The following is a 22,347-nucleotide window of genomic DNA, read 5'->3' as shown; positions in this document are numbered from 1 at the left end:
CTCCAGCCTGGGCGACAGAGGAAATCTCCATCTCAAAAAAAAAAAAGAATTGGGAGGCTGAGGTGGGCTGATCACAAGGTCAGGAGATTGAGACCATCCTGGCTAACACAGTGAAATCCCGTCTCCACTAAAAATACAAAAAATTAGCCGGGCGTGGTGGTGGGTGCCTGTAGTCCCAGCTACTCGGGAGGCTGAGGCAGGAGAAGGGCGTGAACCCCGGAGGCGGAGCTTTCAGTAAGCCGGGATCGCGCCACTGCACTCCATCCTGGATGACAGAGCAAGACTCAGTCTCAAAAACAAAAACAAAAACAAAACAAAACAAAACAAAAACTAACTGTGGTAGTCATTAGTGTTGTTCACCAAATATTTCTGGCCTGTTGGGTGGAACCATTTGATTACTTCCGGCCCGTGAGCTGTGAGTGGAAAAAGGCATCTAAATGTTAATTCCAGACCTTCCACAGCTCTTTTCCCTCTGCACAGGGACCAGCAATACTGAGAAGATGCTGCTCATCAGCCCATGTCCCCAAGCAGTCACAACAAGCACGGTTCCCTGCTGAAGCACAGCACCTCTGCAAAAAAGAATTACGTTTGTATTTTCAGCTGCTGAGATTTGGGGGTCTTATTTTTTATTACGACATGTTAGTCCATTTTCACACTGCTGATAAGGACATACCCGAAACTGGGCAATTTACAAAAGAAGGAGGTTTAACAGACTCAGAGTTCCATGTGGCTGCGAAGGCTTCATGATCATGGCAGAACATCTCACACAGCAGCAAAGAGAAGAAAACTTGTGCAGGGAAACTCCCCTTTATAAAACCATCAGATCTCATGAGACTTATTCACTATCATGAGAACAGCACAGGAAAGACCTGTCCCCATGATTCAATTACCTCTCACTGGGGTCCCTCCCACTACACGTGGGAATTGTGGGAGCTGCAATTCATGAGATTTGGGTGGGGACACAGCCAAACTATATCATCATACAACCAAGTCTAACCTAACTAATGGAATTAACTATTCTTTGCTATTAGGATCACTGATGATTTTTTTTCTCTCTCTGCGTTCTTTTTTTTAAAAGTAACGAGCACCTATATCATAGAAACTTTATTTGCGGGCTGGGGAGAGACATAGGTGTAGCAGGAGCCTTAGCACTGAAGAGACAGTAACTACACCAAGGCTATTATCACCACATCTCGACTTAGAGCAGCTTGAAATCATCAGCTTCCAGCCAGCTACTGGATGGAAACCAGCAGCTTAACCATCCGTTAAGATCTTCCATCTCCCTTTGTTCCAATTCTGTGCTCACTGAGTAACCTAAGAGCAGTGAAAAAAACCAAGATGCAGAACAATGAGAATAATGTGCTGTCATTTGAGGAGATAGAAATGGACAGACACACACACACACACACACACACACACACATAAATACACAGAACATCTCTGGTAAGACACACAAGAAGTTAGTAATATTGACAGATTATGGGGAGGGAAAACAGGAAAGTGCCTTAGTCTATGTTGTTTACTCTTTTGTTATCTTTTGAATTTTGAACTACATGCATATATTATCTATTTAAAAAATAAAATAAAATGAAAAACTTAAAAAAAAAGAAAGCAACTCTAGGTGAAGAGGCATAGTGCTGTCTAGTTGGCCACGTTTGAAAAATACAGGAAGCCTAACCAAGGGCCAGGCATAGGCCAATGATAAATGCGTCATGAAACTGGAAACCTGGCTGCACCACAAGTGCAGGCTTAAAGGGGAGGAAGACCAGCACTACTTAGTCAAATACATTCTAAATGCTGCCCACTGACATTCGAGAAACTGCAGAAAAATTATTTCTAAAACTATTATGCTTCCAACGTCAAGGCTTTTATTATTGAATCTTGATCCCATGTGAAAGCTTGAGCACGTTAAATTCCACTTCTTACAAGATTAGCACTATGACTTATTTTTCCCCTCCACTAAGAACAGACTGAATTATCTCCGAAGAAAAAACGAAAAGGCACTGCGCAAGAGTTTAATAAAGAGAGGAAAGCATCCAAAAAGGTACTGATGGTAAACAGCACTGAGTGACATCACATGTGGTAACCTGTGATCTCCCTATTGCCTAGCTTCGTGTAAGCATGTGACACACAGATGAGAAACCCTGGAACAATTAAACCAGTAGATCCACCCTGAAACATTTCCAAGAGTGCCAAAGTATTTGTTATCTTCCCTTGTTCGAAATAAGACTTAAAGTGGTTGACTTTACAGGCACGCACTCTGTCTAGCTGAGGACGAGGAGTTCCTGGAAATGGAACTTGAATGGAATCTGCAATCTCTGTGGAGATCCATTCCTGGCATGCTACGCTGGCAATGGCTCAGCTCTTCCAGTCACTCCGCATTCACCGAAGTCAGGACCTGTCACCGGCCATAATTCTAGTTACACAACTGTTAGTCAAAATTCCAAGCTACAGTGATGTTTATAAAGCCTTTCATAAAAATCACACAACTTCCAACAGTCCTTAATTGCATACTTATCTTTACCTGGTTTCCTTAAACAGTTCCCTGAAAAGGCCTCATGAAGCTTGCATTTATTATTATTATTATTACTATTATTATTATTTTGAGACAGAGTTTCCCTCTTGTTGCCCAGGCTGGAGTGCAATGGTGCGATCTCGGCTCACCGCAACCTCCGCCTCCCGGGTTCAAGCGATTCTCCTGCCTCAGCCTCCCGAGTAGCTGGGATTACAGGCGTGCGCCACCACACCCAGCTACTTTTTTTGTATTTTAGTAGAGATGGGGTTTCACCATGTTGGCCAGGCTGGTCTTGAACTCCTGACCTCAGGTGATCTACCCGCCTCTGCCTCCCAAAGTGCTGGGATTACAGGTGTGAGCCACCGTGCCCAGCTGAAGCTTGCATTTTAAACACCCAGTTTAGTACTCACCTTTCCATTGCTTCTAACAAATCTGCCCTGTCACATGCATATGCTTCCTCAACATTCACCGTCAAAAATGCCCTACCAGGACACAACATAGTGACAATAACACATTCAATTTAGAGATAATGGTTGAGAGGGAACCAGCTAAGAACTTACAATAATAGCACTAAGAGCACAGAGGAAAAAAAAAATAACAATAACGTAATGGAATGCAGCAGGCGCTGTTAAGAACCACTCATATCCCCTCCCCATTTTCAGCACAATTTCCAATTTCCAATTGCACCAGTATTTCTTTCAGGGCTTTCTCTGGCCTGAAGAGTCCATTTTGCCTACTGTCACAGGACTTGAAAATGATCACTCCCCACTTCCCAGCAAGCCTCAAGCAGGCGTAAGTGACTGGCATATAAATATCCCACGCCCTCAACCCTCAGTGAGGATAATTCTGCAGCGTGTGTCCTATACTGGCTCCCAGGGTTCCCCTGTGGCCTCTAACTCCATTCCCACAGTAGTAACCTGCCTGATAATGAGCCATTTGTGGCTTGCCTTTCCTTATTATCTCACTTCCCCACTCCCCTCTGAGTGCTTCCTGGGATCATTTCCCAAAGGAAGTACTTTCACTGGATCCTTGACTCAGCATCTGTTCTGGGGAATGCAAAGCAAGACACTGACTGCAGACGTATATATGCCTACTTAGTTTTAGTAAAATATTTCAAGGGCCAGGGGCAGGGGCTCATTCCTGTAATCTCAGCACTTTGGGAGACTGAGACAGGAGAATCGTTTGAACCTGGGAAGTGGAGGCTGCAGCGAGCCGAGATTGAGCCACCGCACTCCAGCCTGCGCAACAAGAGCGAAACTTTGCCTCAAAAAAAAAAAATTTTTTTTTTCAAAGACAGATAGTTACAACAAAGCAGCACTGCATGGTGTTACGTTCAGTGGGATGTGTAACAGGTACACAAAAAATCGGCTTTTTCTAAAAAATAGCTGTTATAGCATTAAACAACAAAACTTGATACTTATATTCATAAGTCTCTATATTAAAATAATATTTGTTGCCCGGGAATGGTGGCTCATGCCTGTAATCCCAGCACTTTGGGAGGCTGAGGTGGGCCGATCACCTGAGGTCAGAAGTTCGAGACCAGTCTGGTCTACATGGCAAAACCCCATTTCAACTAAAAATACAAAAATAAGCCGGTGTGGTGATGTGTGCCTGTAGTCCCAGCTACTCGGGAGGCTGAGGCAGGAGAATCGCTTGAACCCAGGAGGCAGAGGCTGCAGGGAGCCAAGATCACACAACTGCACTCCAGCCTGGGAAACAGGGCAAGACTCCATTTCAAAAAAAAAAAAAGAATATTATTTGTTCTCTGAAATCATTTTAAACTAAGAGTTCCAGCCGGGTGCAGTGCTCATGCTTGTAATCCTAGCACTTTGGGAAGCCTGGGCAGGAGGACAGCTTGAGCCCAGGAGTTCTAGACCAGCCTGGGCAACAGAGTGAGACCTCATCTCTACTAAAAGTTGTGTGTGTGTGTGTGTGTGTGTGTGTTTGTTTTGGAGATGGAGTTTTGCACTTGTTGCCCAGGCTGGAGTGCAATGGTGTGATCTCAGCTCACTGCAACCTCTACCTCCTGGGTTCAAGCGATTCTCCTGCCTCAGCCTCCCAAGGAGCAGGGATTACAGGAACACGCCACCATGCCCAGCTAATTTTGTATTTTTAGTAAAGATGGGGTTTCTCCATGTTGGTCAGACTGGTCTCGAACTCTCGACCTCAGATGATCTGCCCGCCTCAGCCTCCCAAAGTGCTGGGATTACAGGCGTGAGCCACCGTGGCTGGCCTACTAAAAATTTTTTTAAAAATTAGCTGGGCATGGTGGCGTGCACCTGTAGTCTCAGCTACTCAGAAGGCTGAGGTGGGAGGATCATGAGCACAGGAAATGGAGGCTGCTATGATTGTGTCACTGCATTCCAGCCTGGCCAACAGAGCAAGGCTGTGTCTCAAAAGAATTAAAAAAAAAAAAAATTTAAATAAGAATTCCTAATCCAGAGCTTTGATTTAAAAAAAAAAAAAAAAAAAAGATCTGAGTTTATTGGGAATTTAATGGTTAGCTTTCAGAATATCCCACATATCTTTATTTTGGAAATTCCCAAAACTCTCACATTAAGAAAAAAATTCTATTAGCACTGTGGCAGGAAATGGTTGTCTTCTGAATCCATAAATTTAAGCTCTAAAAATCTGATCAATGCTACCAGAAAAGGTCCCCATGGATAAGGGATGCTTTGAGGTATTTCTTCCTTTTCCTGCCTTCCTCAGTAAGACAGATTTCATTATTTTGTTTTGTTTTTTTTTTCATTTTGGAGCAAAGCTGTTATTTACTTCAGGTTAAATGTGATGTCTTTGTTTTTTTGTTTTTTTTTTTTTGAGACAGAGTCTCGCTCTGTCGCCCAGGCTGGAGTGCAGTGGCGCAATCTCGGCTCACTGCAAGCTCCACCTCCCAGGTTCACGCCATTCTCCTGCCTCAACCTCCTGAGTAGCTGGGAGTACAGGCACCTGCCACCACACCTGGCTAATTTTTTTTTGCATTTTTAGTAGAGATGGGGTTTCACTGTGTTAGCCAGGATGGTCTCGATCTCCTGACCTCGTGATCCGCCCACCTTGGCCTCCCAAAGTGCTGGGATTACAGGCGTGAGCCACCACGCCCGGCCAATGTGATGTCTTCATGCTTGTTAGTGGCAGAATACAAGAGCAATGTGGGATGGGTCTGGGGAAGTTGGAAAAGAATCTTTCCCTCATGCTGGAGTAGAGTCGATTCCCACTCCCAGCTATCACCCACCACACAACTGCCACCACAGGGGCAATGGTGCTGTCAAGAAGCAGAAAGCAGACTCGTGTTGCTGTGATCCAGACAGTTCCTGCTGGTTCTGGAGGGGAAAACAGAAAACCTTTAAAACCTATTTTAAAACTCCTTTCCAAGGATCCCATTCATTCAGAAGCACCCATCTTGTTTGACTCTCCATGAGTTTTACAGATAAGGTTTTCCATGCAAAACAGCTGGTAGCACCAGGTTATACCTTGCCTGACCCAGTCTGTGTGCTAGTGTCAATTCCCAGACGTCAGTGGTCCAGTCTGAAATCTCTACCACATCTTTTTCAGCAGCTATTACAAGGATGAGACTATCAAACGCACTCAAACGTATCTGGATTGAATTAGTGCTGTATGCCCTTTCGGTTACAGTAGTTTAAAATTAGAATACATTAATAGTGGAGTTAAAATCCCAGCCTCAGTTGTGTTTGTTAGCTAAACTCAAAGCTTTTTTGACAGTTCATTGTCAGAAAGAAAAGAGATGCATGTTAAGACACTTCACTTTCACGTATTAGCTGCTTCCAACAAGCTATCTAATGACAGTATTACAATAATAAATTCCAAGAGCAAACTGAGAACAACTCCCCAAAATTTAAGACTGACATTTTAATTCTATTATACATTCATGTCAAAGCAGTTCTTCCCCAGCACCCATAAAAGAATGGAAAATTAGAATGCTTTTCAGTTCAAGTCACACAATTAAATCTAGTTCCCGAAATATTTAGCAATCTTTATCTTTAGTGCCTTCAATTTAAGAAGCAATACTCAGCTTAAAGGTGCTCTGTAATTACTTCTTACCGAGAATAAACAAGAAATCTTATTTTAAATTATATCCTCTGGGATAGCTAGAGATCCAAATTAGAGATATAGAATTAATTGAAATGTAGACCTTTTCCTTTAGATGTATTTTAGTAGAGATAGGGTTTTCGGTGAATTATTAACATATACTTATATACGATCAGTTACATACCAAAATGACGCTATTCCCTGTTGTTTCCTTTAAAGGTTAAAACACACACACACACACACACACACACACACACACGAAAAGACACACCATAAGACAGATTATTTTCACCAGATATTGGAAAAATTATTCATATATTTTTTTTTTTTGAGATGGATTCTCACTCTTTCACCCAGGCTGGAGTGCAGTGGCGCAATCTCTGCTCACTGCAACCTCTGGTTCAAGTGACTCTCCTGCCTCAGCCTCTTGAGTAGCTGAGATTACAGGTGCATGCCAACACGCCTGGTTAATTTTGTATTTTTAGTAGAGACGAGGTATCACCATGTTGTCCAGGCTGGCCTTGAACTCCTGACCTCCAGTAATCCACCCACCATGGCATCCCCAAAGTGCTGGGATTACAGAAGTGAGCCACTGCGCCCAGCCCAAATTATTCATTTTGTATAGGAATGATCGAGTGACATTTCCAACACACAATTCTTTCAAACTGATGCTATTTAAATGAAGAAAAGAGCAAAACTACATAATGGCTAATTCTTTCGTTACCTGTCTTCATTGAGATGATGATTTAAGAATGTATTCTTTCTCAGTCTTCAGGGAAAAGGGGCATGTTATAAATCTTCACATCCCTTGCCCCTCCGTTCTTTAATAACACTTGGCCCAATTCAAGTAGTTGCTCAATAAATACTTGTTGAATGGATACATTAATTAATTCCATAGCACCATTCATATAAATATAGATAATAAATGAGCAAAATGCAAAGAATGATTCAGCTGAGATGGTCCTAAAATTGAGAGAAGGCTTTGCAGAATTCAGAATTTGTAATGATAGTATTGCATTATGGATTGGATATAAAAAGATCAATGTCATAAATTGCAAAGCAGTGCCAAGAAAGTAATTTTACTTTCAAATGAGAACTTGAAAGAACAATAAATATCACAGACATCAGGAACAAGATGTTTTTATTTTGTAAAAAGTACACTGCCAACCAAATTTTAATGGTATAAAACTGAACTACCTGAGAAATGAAGTTGATATGAGATCTTATGCAACTAGAATTAATTTATCCAGCCTAGCTTCTTCAGCTTTTCAGACTCAAAGACAAAATGAATAGGACCAAATTTTTGAACCAACTGGTGAATGAAGCATTCTCTAAGAGAATTGCTCCTCTAGAATATAAATAATGCTGAGATTAAAGAAGCTGTATAAAAGACCAAGAGATTAAAGTTAGAATTGTTTTAAATTGGAAAGATATATGGACACACACACACACACACGCCCATTCAGATTTGTTTTTTGCTTACTGCCCATATCTGAGGCATTTGAAAGTCAAAGTGAATAAGAATACTTTATTTATTTATTTATTTTTTGAGACGGAGTCTCGCTCTGTCGCCCAGGGTGGAGTGAAGTGGTGCAATCTCGGCTCACTGCCAGCTCTGCCTCCCGGGTTCACACCATTCTCCTGCCTCAGCCTCATGAGTAGCTGAGACTACAGGTGCCCGCCACCACGCCCGGCTAATTTTTTGTATTTTTAGTAGTGATGGGGTTTCACTGTGTTAGCCAGGATGGTCTCAATCTCCTGACCTTGTGATCCACCTGCCTTGGCCTCCTAAAGTGCTGGGATTACAGGCGTGAGCCACCGCGCCCGGCAAGAATACTTTTTAAATTAAAAAAAGAATATAGAAGCACTTCCCTGTTTCCCAAGTTAGCATTTCATGACACTTCCCTCTTGCCAAATTCAGTAAATAGGATATAAATCTATTAGTCAAATAAATGTCTAGAAAGAACTAAATGACCACACACACAAAAAAAATCAGGAGTAGCTGTTATAGTTATAACAACTCGTTGTGAGTACCCTTTCCACAAGAGCCTATGAAAGTGAGATTCAATTTAAAAAGAAAAACTGAATATTACCAAAAAATATCTACCACCCAAAACCTGGCATTCATATTAATCCAATGAAATATTGCAGAAACTACTTTCAGTATTAACTATCATAGAAACCAACAAAACCTTTCATATAAAGACAAATTTCAACTTAAGTCATAAACATACCAATCCTGCTCTACAGTTACAGAAAACTGAATCTGCTACCTAAGATTAAGACCAGCAAACAGGAAAGGACGGAACCAAGAATGACAACTAACAGATTAAATTCTACAGTTTAAAGTCATATAAAAGAACTGCAAAGTAGTCAATGATCTGAATACCTTTGTTGGAGCAGTATCCATGAAAAGCTATAGAAAAAAAAAAGAGAGAGAGAAAAGGGCGTAAAACTTTCATATAAACTAGAGAGTCCAGATGAGATGTACACATTCCAGTTCAATATCCTTGAGTTTAGGAAGGTTACAGTCAATTTTGGAAAATGTTTTCAAAAGTAATCCCTGCCTAATATGGAAGTCAATTCTTACAACACTAGAAATCAAATGACTCACTTTGGAAGCTAAAAACAAAATAGTGGAAAGAAACAATATTTGAAGATTGGTTAGTTCCTGCGAACCAGTCTGTTTGTCTCTATTACAATCTCTTCCACATTTGTCCTCAACAACCCCGCACCTACTTACCTCATTCATAAAGGTACCTGATCTAGATGAGGCGTGGCTTTGAGATGTTCAGATGGTCTGTCCATGTTTTCATGTCGACTTACAGATCCTTATAACAATGTTAATGTGAAGGATTTACTTAGGTTATAAAAATATTCAGTAGCTAAGATGGGAAGGAAAACAAAAAATACTGGCTACTAAAATTCATTTTTCCCAGGGTAATAAAAAATAGATTTAAAGATCTCATTTCTTCTTTATATCCTATTCCCAACCTTTCCAAATAACTTGTCTCTCTGCTACACATTAAGCAGGGAAAGGTCATTTGAAAGCAATTTGTTTTACAAACAAAAAAAAACAAAAAAAAGGCCCTGTCTGCCAATAATATGCACCATCAGTTTCAAATCTTTTGGATAATTGTCTGTGAAACATTATTTTAAAACATATACAAGAGCATTTTTTAAATTAACCACTCTGAAAATTTATATTCTATCAGTAAATAATTTCATATATTGTTTTATTTTCTACCTCAGGCTCTCCCATGGTAGAGGGGTCTCCCATCTTTAAGAAGGCCTTCCCAACAATAAGCTTAGCTGCAATTTAATATTAGGCAATATAAGTCTTCAGTATAATAAAAATACATAACAATAGCCTCAAGAATGAAGTAACAGCTTTGGTTTATTCCTCCTCTTATAGGCAATCTTTCTAAAGAGAAACTGTAACATTTATCCCAAGGCAGAAAAGATGATCACCACGGCACCAAACCTCCTCCGCTGCTCTGACAAATACGGAGCCAGCCTCATCTGGAGCATTTCTGCCCTGAGCTCGCTCTCAGAAGCAGAGAGAGGAAAACACTGCGTTTCCACTGTGCTGATTCACTGAACCTTTTGTGCAAGTACACGGGAATGTTTGCTTCCTAGCCTGAAACCCTTCCAGGAGTGATGACTGTGTCTCAGCCTGCCCTTTGTCCTCGCGGCTGCTGTCACGCGTGTGACACAAGAGAACACTGATGCAGCCCTGGCCATCAATGGGCATCAAGCTACACACTTCATATGCATCCCCTTCATTTCATTCTCACGACAAATCTGTGGCAGATGACAGCATTGAGGCTCCAAAAGGTTACTAATAATCGATCTGTGCTCAACCCTGGGATGGGGCAGAGCCTAGGTTTCCCTGGTGTCCTCATGCCTAGCGGCTAGCTTAGTTGGCCTCATAGAATTGGCTCTTCAAAAACTCTTTGATTAAAGTTTTTCTTCCCTAAAGATTTCAACCGCAATATGCGATATGGTTACTCTATATGCTAGTTCTCCCTCAGACCCTCCCAGTGTTATTTTCTCAATTAACACTGAAAACATAAACTCCATGAGAGCAGGGACTATCTCTAGCAGTGCTCTATTTATAGCACTTGAGGGGAAGAAAGCTTGGCAGAGTAGGTATTCATTTGCACAAATTTATTATGCATTTGTTGAATGAATAAAATATCCGGAAAACTGGGGCTGTTAATGACAGTCAATTTGGAAAACAGCATGACCTGCAGAAGACCTGAATGATGTACTTGTTTTGCTCATTTTCCTCAAATTCAGTAGGTAATTATTCATCTCCTAGCCTAAGTAGCACAGGACTAACTAGGAGATATCCAATAAATCATTTATGTACAACTCTGTGAAGCAGCTTTATCTGCTGGCAACAGTAAAAGTCAGGTAGTCATGGCTTTGCCAAAAAGAAACTACATCAATGTGGCCCAATTTTATCTCTGGCCCTTTGGCTTCTTCACAGGGGAATGTGGAGGGTTTTGATCTCTTGAAATTCTTTCCCCTGTCCTATCAATTCAGTGATTCCCACAGACTATCTCAGAAATTTCCAAGAAATGTCACTTGTGTGCATCAGTGCCCTTCTTCCATCCTAAAAATCCACAGTGTGGTTTCAGTCCAGCTCTTCCTAACCCCAACAGAAACTGGGAACATTCCTTCCCATTCAAAAGCACAGAGCAATTACAATTTGCACTGACTGGCAACTCCCTGGCATCAGTACCATTTCTGTAACACAATTATTCCACCTTCCCTTCATGTCTGTGCCCAACTACTCTGTATGTCCACTTAAGGAGTGACATTTGAAACTGTCAAATTGTTGCCTCCATGTGGTGTTGGAGTGCCTAAGGAATTAGATTTAAAGCAGATAACTAACATGAATATCAGAAGTGAAGATGTTGAAGAATTAAGTGAGCACAGAAATCAAAAAAACAAATTCACATTACAGACAAATTTAAGTGTAGGTAAAGGAGAACCAAGACATAAGCAAGAAGAAAAATGCACACTACACACTATGATGGGCTTCAATTCCTGAAACTGAATAATCTACTATAACACAAAACTCTTGAAGAAAAAGCAATTTTTCTCCTTGACTTAGTGTTCTACATAACAGCATTCCTTTTCTATCAAGAAAAATATACTTCCATCACTGCAATGAATATGCATGACTATTTTACATAGTAAGCATGCAATAAATACTTCTTGAATTAATGAATAAATTTTCCTTGTCTAATGTCTGCTGTGAATTTTAAAGATCCTAAAAAGGAAGGAGGGAGGAGACAACGCTGTATTTGTTTACTTGATGAGTATCCAATATATCACCATTAATCAGTGCTTTAAAATGGCAATCCTGACCTCAATTAGTGTTTTTCCAATAAAATTATTTACTGTTATAATACAGACAGTCTTTTGTTAGGTCATGGCAGACACTGGAAAACTTATTTTTAAAAAGGTAAAGAAATTTGACACAAACCACCAAGAATCTTTTACCTAGTAGCTATTACCAATATTCTTTACTAATCAGAATTTTTCTTTTCTTTCTTTCTTTTTTTTTTTTTTTTTTTGAGGCAGAGTTTCACTATGTCTCTTTTGCCCAGGCTAGAGTGCTGTGGAACGAACACAGCTCATTGCAGCCTTGAACTCCCAGGCTCAAGCGATTCTCCCACCTCAGCCTCCGGAGTAGAGGTTTTGCCATGTTGGCCAGGCTGGTTTTGAACTCCTGGGCTCAAGCGATCTGCCCTCTTTGGCCTCCCAAAGTGCTGAGATTACAGGCATGAGTCACTGCTCCCAGCCTAATCAGAAATTTTAAAAATAAAAATAGTAAAATAAATCAAAGCTCTGCACCAACTATTACATCTTATAAATTATCAAACATAGATATATGCAGTAGTGTTAGAGTCTTTAAATTTTTTTTTCCTGAGGAAAGGAGAAAGTACACTGCCATGAATGGAGGTCCCTATTTAAGGGATGGGAAAATAGAGATAAAGATTCAGACCTCTGACATTAAGGAGGTTCATAGAAAAATCCAGCATTTTTTCCTTGAAAACCCTTCTCAACCTCCCCACTTCCTCTAGTTTCCTAGACTGGTAACAGCTCATTCTGATCTGTACCCAGCATCTTTTTAGCATTAACGCTTACAGTTTACACCGTCTGTTTTGTTTTGTTTTTTGAGGTAGAGTCTCACTCTGTCACCCAGGCTGGAATGCAGTGGCGCGATCTCAGCTCACTGCAACCTCCACCTCCCTGGTTCAAGAGATTCTCCTGCCTCAGCCTCCCAAGTAGCTGGGACTATAGGCACGTGCCACCATGCCCAGTTAATTTTTGAATTTTTAGTAGAGAAGGGCTTTCACCATGTTGGCCAGGCTGGTCTCAAACTCCTGACCTCAGGTTATCCACCCGCCTCAGCCTCCCCAAGTGCTGGGATTACAGACGTGAGCCACTGCGCCCGGCCTACACTGTCTTTATGAACTTTTGTTTTCATGGTGGACTGAAACTGAACTAGCAGTACAGCTCAAGTAAAAAAATCCATGTCATTGCACATGGCAAGAGGTGAATGAATGGCTCGGTGAGAGGTGGATGGGGTTGGTATGAGAATTAAACCCCTTAGTCTGCTCCTAGTAAGAGTAAATGCCCAGTATAGTGGTGTGGGTGGCTAGATACTAAACAATAGTTATTATATAACAAATGACGACAGGAACAAAAATAGGGATTAAGCATCCTATATTAAATACACACACATGAAGTATCCTGGGATCTATGGGAATTCAACTTACAGATTAAATAGGCTGCAATAAAAATGTCAAGGGACTAAGTTAAAAAATAATGTATTTAAGGGCAGGGTGGACAGAAGTGACAACATGCATTAATTTTTACAAACCTACTCCACTGTGAAAGAATCCTGTCAATCCAATAATAAGTGTTGGCAAGGATGTGGAATAATTGGTACATTGCTTGTGGGAATGCTGGTGGCATAGCCACTCCAGAAAAAGAGTCTTGACAGTTCCTTAAAACATTAAACATGGAGATACCATGTGATTCTGCCATTCTACTCCTGGGTGTTATACTGAAAACGTGTGCATGCAACAACCTGTATATGAATGTTCACAGCAGCGTTATTCCTAATAGCCAAAAAGTCCACTGAGGAATGGATAAAGTCCATATGTACTCTGGCCTGGCATTTTCACCTCTAGTAATATACCCTATAGATATAGTCACACATATAAACAGACACATACATTGATGCTACTGCAGCCATTTGCAATAGGGACTGGAAAACCCCCAAATAACCATCTATTTATTACTACTAAATAAATCATGATTTGGCCATACAATGCAGCCATCAAAAGATAACTAATCAGCTGGGCGCGGTGGCTCACGCCTGTAACCCCAGCACTTTGGGAGATCTAGGCTAGGGGGGATCACGAAGTCAGGAGTTCGAGACCAGCCTGGCCAACATAGTGAAACCCCCATCTCTACTAAAATTACAAAAATTAGCCAGGCATGGTGGTGCACACCTGTAGTTCCAACTACTCAGGAAGCTGAGGCAGGAGTGAACCTGGGAGGCAGAGGTTGTGGTGAGCCGAGATAGCGCCACTGCACTCCAACCTGGGCAACAGAGCAAGACTCTGTCTCAAAAAAAAGAGAACTAATCTTGCTGGTATGGCACAATTTCTGGAAACTTGAATGTGCACGGAAAATTGAAGGAGGAAAAACATTACCAAGGGAGGAAGACTCCATAAAACTCATTTGATAGGCCGGACGAAGGCTCACGCCTGTAATCCCAGCACCTTGGGAGGCCAAGGCAGGCGGATCACAAGGTCAGGAGTTCGAGACTAGCCTGGCCAATATGGTGAAACCCTGTCTCTACTAAAAATACAAAAATTAGCCAGGCGTGGTGGCAGGCGCCTGTATTCCCAGCTACTTGGGAGGCTGAGGCAGGAGAATCCCTTGACCCAGGAGGCAGAGGTTGCAGTAAGCCGAGATTGAGCCACTGCACACCAGCCTAGGCAACAGAGCGAGACTCTGTCTCAAAAAACAAACAAACAAAAAAAACTCATTTGATAGTGTTTGACTTTTTAGAAGTGTGCATGCACTGCTTTTTAAATTAAGAAAACAATAATGGAGGGAAAAACACGCTGGGAAGGAAGGGACCAGTTTGCCACTTGCTGAGGACAGGCCTCAAGCCTTCCCCCAAAAGCCCAATAAAAAGTAATCTAAACTCTGCATCTGAAAATACTTTAATTGGCCTTGTATATCACACTGCAACAGACTGATTAAGTATCATTTTTCCAGGAAGCCAAGACTATCACTGAGGGACACCTAGAGAAGTCACAGGGAAAGGTGACTATAACCTTTACTCCCCTGGAGCTCCCTTACATTAAAGCTGGACCCTTCCGTTATTAGGGCTTGCAATCTGATAGGATTTTTTTTTTTTTTTAGCAGCAGCAAGATTTATTGTGAAGAGCGAAAGAACAAAGCTTCCACAGCGTGGAAGGGGACCAGAGCAGGTTGCCCTCTGATAGCATTTTTATTTCATATAACGCACTTCTCCTCAGTATTCTGCTTGGTTATGTTTTTCTGAAGTTAATTAATTGGTGACTGCCTCACGAAGGCTAGCCACATCATATTTCATCTCCATCAAGGAGAAAGATTTACTCCAATGACTTTGCTGTCACAAACCTGCTGATTGAAAACCCAAATGTTCATCAACAGGGACTATCTAAATAGGTTAAAAAACATTCAAATCTACATAAACATTTAAATCCATACGTACTTGTTAATGGTTTTATTCATAAAACCGTATGTACATTGGCCTAAGCAGTAATTAAAATCAAGTAAGCCAGTCTTGTATGCACCAACTCAGAACAATCATTCTAATAAGAAACACTATGAAAATGGAAAAATGTGCAAAACAACATGTTGTGTGCTACTCGCACGTGTATGGTAGAGAATATATAGTATATATAGTATGCATGCACAGTCTATTTCTAGAAGGCTTCACAAGAAACTGGGAAGAGTAGTTGCCTCTAGAGAAGGACACTTGGAGACTGTGAGACCAACTTTTCTGTATGTACTCCTGTGCACCTTTAGAATTGGAGTTCTGTACCATGTAAATGCATTACTTGTCCTAAAATTAAATCCCATTCAACACAGATCCTTTCAAGAGGTATAAACAATAACGGGCAGAAACTATGTATAGGCCCACCCGCTCCCATCCCCACCCGTCCTTGGCGTGGCCCTCTCCTGGGAAGTGCACAACGTTGGAGGGACCTGGCTTCTCAGCCTCAGCAGGCTTCACCTCCCGCACAACCCCCGCAGCTACCGGCCGGGGACTGGTACTCAGGGCAACCCCTTCCTATGCCCGCTCTGGTTCCTAAAGGCCATCCACCAAAGCCGAGAAACCCGCTCTGCTCTCAGCTTCATTTCAAAACGAACTTAGTTTCCAGATTGTCCATGAACCTAGAATATTATTCTCCTAAACGTCTGTGTTTGTCTAAACACTTCCACTTAATGTTCTCGCCACTCCAGCTTACCTGGTTTATCAAAGGCTAGGGGCGGGAAACAGTTTTTAATAACGCCACGCACCGAGGTTGACACATTCCCCGCCACTGAAAACAGACTGCCAATTCCCTCAAAACCGTGGACAGCTCTGCTGTTTACACAGCGTTGCCACATACATCATCACATTTAATGCCTTCACACACGTAACTGTCAATCCCAGCAAACCTAACAGCTGCCAAATTGGATTTATGAGTCTCCAAGAACAGTCGAATCAGCACTAACAGAACAGCTATCGAAGGGCTGCTTGGCTACCTGCTCTGGCTGGCTGGGATTTCTCAAAAGTGACAACCTGGGCATTCGTCTTGCCGGCTGGCTCGAATGCCATCAACATGACACCTTCCTTCTCGAGGCCCCGGCAGGGAGCGGACCCCGGGAGGCGGAGGCGTGCGGGGGGCGCGCTAGGGGGCAGGGCGCGGGAGGCCCAGGAGAGGGGCTCCGGCTTCCGCTCCGGACAGGCAACGCGGCGCCCCCGGGGTCCCAAGGCTACGGAACAGCGGGGGTTTGGCCAACGCCAAAAAGGGGCAGCTCCCGTGCCAGGCGCGTTCAGCGCGCTCGGGGAATCCTCTGGGGCTGATTCAGAGATTGTGACTCGCGCGAGGGCCAACCGAGCTCGCAATCGCTGAAGGCGGAATCCACAGGAACTCAGAAGCAGCCCGCGGGGAGGAGCTGCAGGTTCGAGGCGCCGGGCTGATGCCCGCAACTTAGAAAGGTGACCCTCGGTCCATCTTGCTGGTGGAGGAGGGTGCACTAGCTAAAGTTACAGCTCGCAGCCCACGCAGCTAGAAACTCGGGGCGGGGGGCGCTCCCCAGGAGCCAGGCTCCTAAAGGGGGTGTGGCGGCCGGGGCGTTTAAGGGGGTGGGGGCGAAGGCGTTTCGGCCCGGCCCTGGAGGCCCCGGGCAGCCCGGGGTGGGTGGGCCAGGGCCCCACGCCGGGTGCGGCCGTCCGGGGCCCTCCGCGCGCCCACTGGCCGGCTCACCGGTGATGTCCAGGTATACGTTGTCCTGGGGGTCCCGGCGGCGCGGGTCTTGCTGCGTGGAGCTGCGGATCTTCTTCACACCTGGCGAGGTCGACGAGCAGCGCCGCGAGCAGGGGGGCGCGGCGGCCCAGCTCGACCGCCGCTCGCTTTTCCGCTTCATGGAGGCGGCCGCAGCCCGTCAGGGGGCCACGACCATGGCCCCGCGCGCCCGCCGAGGCTCCCGCCAGCCCCGCGCGGGCGCTCGGGGCGGCGGGCGCAGAGCGGCGCAGCGGGGACGGCGGGCGCCGGCGGAGCCCGGCGGGAGGCGGTCGCGCAGGAGCCGGAGGAGGAGCCCGGCCCACAGCGCCTGCCCCGCTCCCTCCCGCGGCAGCCGCAGGACCCGCGCCGCAGCCCTCGCTACAGCGCCTCCTGCCGCGGCCGGCGCCCCCAGCCCGCCCCCAGGTGCCCGCAGCCGGCTGGCGCGGCCGAGGCTACTGGGCTGCCGCTGGCGGCCGGGGCTGCCCGGGGTAACCGTGCTTGCCCACCGCGGCCGCGGCCGCTGCTGCGTAGGCGCCGGGGCACAGCAGGACGCGGCTCGTGGGGACCCCAGGAGGGCTGTTCCGTGGCGCTTCATTCACAAAAAAGGGCCCACAACCCTCCTCGGGGCCCGCAGACTGAGGCCTTTCATTGGCCAGTGCGGCGTGACGTCACGGAGACGGGTCCTTTCTACAGGCAGGTACTCGGTGACGCCATAAAGAAAACTCTGAGCGGTTCCGCCAATCAGAGATAAAGTGTGCTAGCGAGCTTCGCCAGCCCCCCAACTTTTGTTTCTTCTGTGTCCTCCAGGTGCCAGCACCTCAGATCCCAACTTTCTTTAGTGAGTCACCAAACATTTACACAGCTCCTCCCTAGTAACTTAACTCCAGGTCTTTGGCATATATATATCTTAAAGTATTTCTTGAATTTCCTTGTAATTCGCGCCAAGAGAAAGGGACTTTTGCCATGGCTGCCAGCTTGGAAGAGTATGGCCTGATTACATTACCTGCAGCTATGTAGATTTAAAGTAGAGTTGATTTCAGAACTTAAGTAGAACTATTTAAACGACTACGCTCTATTTATCGACCTATGCCCAGCATTCAAAAAGGCCAAGCAAGGGCTTCTTAAGGACCCGATAAAACTTCCGTGGAACCACAATATACCGTGGTTGTTTGCACCTCAGAGTTTCTCATCTCGGAATCCAGCACCCACATTAATTCAGTAAGTTTATACACTCATTGCTGTGTATACTGAGGTGTCGACAGGTCCGATTATTTCATGAAGTATTGAAGCAAGGGGAAAATTTAGTCCTTAAATTTTTTTATCTGGCACACTGTCGGGTCATATCCTCTTCTTTTTCTACTGGATTAAAATAATGTCCTGTCTTCCTGGAACTTAACCAAAAACTGTCATTTTGGAGGGCCTTTAAACAAACGTCCATGGTAGCATCTAAAAGGGTGTGAAGATTGGAGGGCAGTGTTAGGATTTCATGGCCCCAAATTTTACAACATCTGCAAGCTGTCCCTATTTTTCACCAGCACTTGAACGTTTTATCCTGCAGTTCCGCAGTTAACTGCCAGCCTGGGGAAAAGAAAGATGAATTTGAGTCAGTCCCCTTGGAAGCCTCTCAGAAATGCAAATTTTCATAGAGCACCTCAGGAAGGGGCTCTTTGACTTCTGTTGTTGTGGGCTTTTACCTTAAGCACGGCTAAATAATGAAGTAGGGGGGCTGTGTCTGAAGCTAGAGATCAGCAACTCTGTAAGCACTTTTTCTTAAGGTTGGTTCTCCTGTTCATTCTTGCTCTGTTTCCCCTAAGGAAATCAGTGAAGGCCTTAAATTTAAAATGGTCTACATGTTTGTCTGTAGGGGCAGCAAAGAAGCTAGAGACGTGGGAGGCTGTGCAGCGCTGCGCAAATAAGTCTTAGAGAGCAGAAACGGTGGGGTTACAGTCCTTTGTTTTGACCTGGAGGAGGAGGAGGAGACCTTTCAGACTTGCCTAGGGGCTCAGCATTGGAAAGCCACCCAGTTTCCCAGACTACCAGGGATTTTAAAGGAGTGGGTCTTGTTTTGAATAGATATTACAAGAAAGTGGTCCGTGTGGCTCCCTAGAAGTACAGAGAAACTACCTCCATGACATTGTGATCTTTTGAGAGTAACTTGTTTAAATGTCAGGAGGCAGAGGTTGCAGTGAGCCGAGAGCGTGCCATTGCACTCCAGCCTGGGTGACAGAGCTAGACTCCATCTCAAAAAAAAAAGTGTCATAAATACAGATAATTATACCATTTAAATATTTTCATACTTTGCAAGTATATAATTTTATGCTTTGTATAGTATGAACAGACAAAGTATAGGACTACACTTTGTAATTATGCGGAAGTATCTTCCCTTCTTGTGAATAGGAAGTCTGTGTGCTGAGTACACACATTAAAGTTTTAAACCCTATTTATATTTTGTTTTTAGGTCATGTTTAGATAGAGGCAGAAAAGTGCTGTTTTCTAGCTGATACTTGTTTTGTGTGTGTGGCACTGCTCTTGAACTGTTTGACTCCTCTCCCTCTTTGATAAGTTGACCCCTGGGCTCTGAGAATTTGGCCACAGGAAATGTGTTTTAGTTTGCTTCCCTGGTTAGTTTGTTGTTCGTTGCTTGACGACTCATCATAGAATTTTAGAGCTTGAAAGCTCCTTAGAGAATATTTGGTCCAAGGCTATCCTTTCACAGTGAGGACACGGGGACCCAGATGAGTGGCAGTGGCCAGGCTGGGGTGGGAACCAAAACTCTCTAGGATCTGGGTTGTCTTTTCCTGAACTGTGGAACTTAGGGAACAGATGCATCTGGTTGATTCTCAACATTATGGCAGCACGATGAAAAGAAAAAAAAAAAAAAGGAGGGATTCTCTAAAATATTCCTATCTTTCCTAGGTAAATTCACCCTGAAATGAAAACAACTGTGGAACACTTTCTTCTTTTTTTTTTTTTTTTTTTTGAGACGGAGTCTCGCTCTGTCGCCCAGACTGGAGTGCAGTGGCGCGATCTCGGCTCACTGCAAGCTCCGCCTCCTGGGTTCACGCCATTCTCCTGCTTCAGCCTCCCAAGTAGCTGGGACTACAGGCGCCTGCCACCACGCCCGGCTAATTTTTTTTTTTTTTTTTGAGACGGAGTCTTGCTCTGTCCCCCAGGCTGGAGTGCAGTGGCGCGATCTCGGCTCACTGCAAGCTCCGCCTCCCGGGTTCACGCCATTCTCCTGCCTCAGCCTCCCGAGTAGCTGGGACTGCAGGCGCCACGCCCGGCTAATTTTTTGTATTTTTAGTAGACACGGGGTTTCACCGTGTTAGCCAGGATGGTCTCGATCTCCTGACCTCGTGATCCGCCCGCCTCAGCCTCCCAAAGTGCTGGGATTACAGGCTTGAGCCACCGCGCCTGGCCGACGCCCGGCTAATTTTTTGTATTTTTAGTAGAGACGAGGTTTCACCGTGTTAGCCAGGATGGTTTCGATCTCCTTACCTTGTGATCCGCCCGCCTAAGCCTCCCAAAGTGCTGGGATTACAGGCATGAGCCACCGCGCCCGGCGGAACATTTTCTTATATGTATATTCCAGATAGAGCATATTCTGAAAATGTGAAATCTTACACTAAAATCAGTAGCAACTGGTTGATAGATACGTGATGTGAATTTCAAATAATGTAAGTATCAGAATCCGTGAATTACAGTTTTAATTACGTGAAGATAAATAATTTGTACAAAGTCAATTTCCATAAGTTGGTTAATTTCATAAAAGGTTAAATTTGATAAATATGGTACGTTCCATAAAAGGTTAAATTTCCATGAAACTAGAGGGCTTAGGTGGCAGTCATATGGGAAAACGGGCACACACTGAAGTCTTCACTCTCATATATAAAAATAGTTGGTTTTGGCCGGGCGTGGTGGCTCACATCTGTCATCCCAGCACTTTGGGAGGCTGAGGCAGGCAGATCACCTGAGGTCAGGAGTTTAAGACCAGCCTGGTCAACATGGGGAAACCCCGTCTCTATTAAAAATACAAAAATAAGCCGGGCATGGTGACACGTGCCTGTAATCCCAGCTACTTGGGAGGCTGAGGCAGGAGAATTGCTCCAACCTGGGAGGCGGAGGTTGCAGTGAGCCAAGATCACGCCACTGCCCTCCAGCCTGGGCGACAGAGCAAGACTCCGTCTCAAAAAAAAAAAAAAAAAAAAAGGTTGGTTTTGTTTCATTGGCTATCCTGGCAATCTCAACATTAATCTGAAGTCTGCCATGTTCATGCCACTTAAGATGAAAATCTTTTAGAACTATAAAAATGGAAGGAATGAATGTTTGTTGAGCTACCACCAAATACTGGACATGCTAGGGGCTTCATACTCATGCCCTGTTGCATGGTATTCTCATTCGAGAGGTCATGGCAGTTACCCTAGGTCACTAAATGACTTTGGTTTGGAAACCCAGGATACAGAACCACATGTGGCTCGAGTACTGAGGGGCTGGCATCATTCTTCATTGACAAGAGCGGGGTCTAAAGGGATCCTGCCTTGCAGGTGGGCTTCTGAAATTAAATAACCTGTATAGTTGTATAAAATGTCAGAAACTTGGATGAACGCCTTTGGACCTCAGACCACACCATAATTGTAGATTTTTAAAACAATATTTCTGCTGTTGATTTGTTCTTTGGTTATATACACTTCTGCTTTTAAAAATAACTACAATCATGCATCGCTTAATGATGGGGATACTTCTAAGAAATGTGTCACTAGGTTATTTCATCATTGTGCAAATATTGTAGAGTGTACTTACATAAACCTAGATGGTATGGTCTACTACATACCTAGGCTGTATGGTAGAGCCTATTTCTCCTAGGCTACAAACAGGTACAGCATGTTACTGTACTGAATACTGTAGGTGACTGTAACAGTGGTAAGTATTCATGTATCTAAATATCATCTAAACATAGAAAAGTTACGGCAAAAATATAGTATTAAAACCTTGTGGGACCACTGTCCTGTATGTGGTCTGTTGAATAAAACATCGTTATGTGGTACATGACTGTAAATAAAATAAATAATAATAATGAAATGCCAGGGGGCAGGGGTAGGGGACGATGAGAATTCTGGTTATTTTAAGTCTTGTGTTCAGAGTATGACCGAAGATGCCTTTACCTGAAAGCCAAAGAGGTCTGAGCCTCAAGGGACTGAATGATAC

At 44.0% G+C, this 22,347-nt stretch overlaps 1 protein-coding gene across 20 annotated transcripts in view; it reads right to left on the bottom strand.

The window, feature by feature from the left end:
- CDC14B (cell division cycle 14B) overlaps positions 1-17,741 on the bottom strand; it is a 136,252-nt gene extending 118,511 nt beyond the window's left edge. For 15 of the 20 annotated variants that reach the window (XR_008656582.2, XR_008656584.2, XR_008656583.2 and 12 more), the window contains exon 1: positions 17,125-17,422. Coding sequence is in view for 12 of the 20 variants with exons in the window: in XM_055271785.2 (XP_055127760.1) it covers positions 17,125-17,284 (160 nt within the window). In the remaining 8 variants the exon portion in view is untranslated. Of the gene's footprint in view, positions 1-9,302; positions 9,386-12,252; positions 12,388-17,124 lie in introns of those variants that run through there. The other 5 variants (XM_055271795.2, XM_055271802.2, XM_055271798.2 and 2 more) reach the window with 3 other exon arrangements.
- Positions 17,742-22,347: the final 4,606 nt, after the last annotated feature.

This window comes from Symphalangus syndactylus, chromosome 3 (genome assembly GCF_028878055.3).
Source record: "Symphalangus syndactylus isolate Jambi chromosome 3, NHGRI_mSymSyn1-v2.1_pri, whole genome shotgun sequence".
Lineage (NCBI taxonomy): Eukaryota > Metazoa > Chordata > Mammalia > Primates > Hylobatidae > Symphalangus > Symphalangus syndactylus.
Note: the sequence above shows the minus strand (reverse complement) of the source record. Positions and strands in the feature narration are given on the sequence as shown.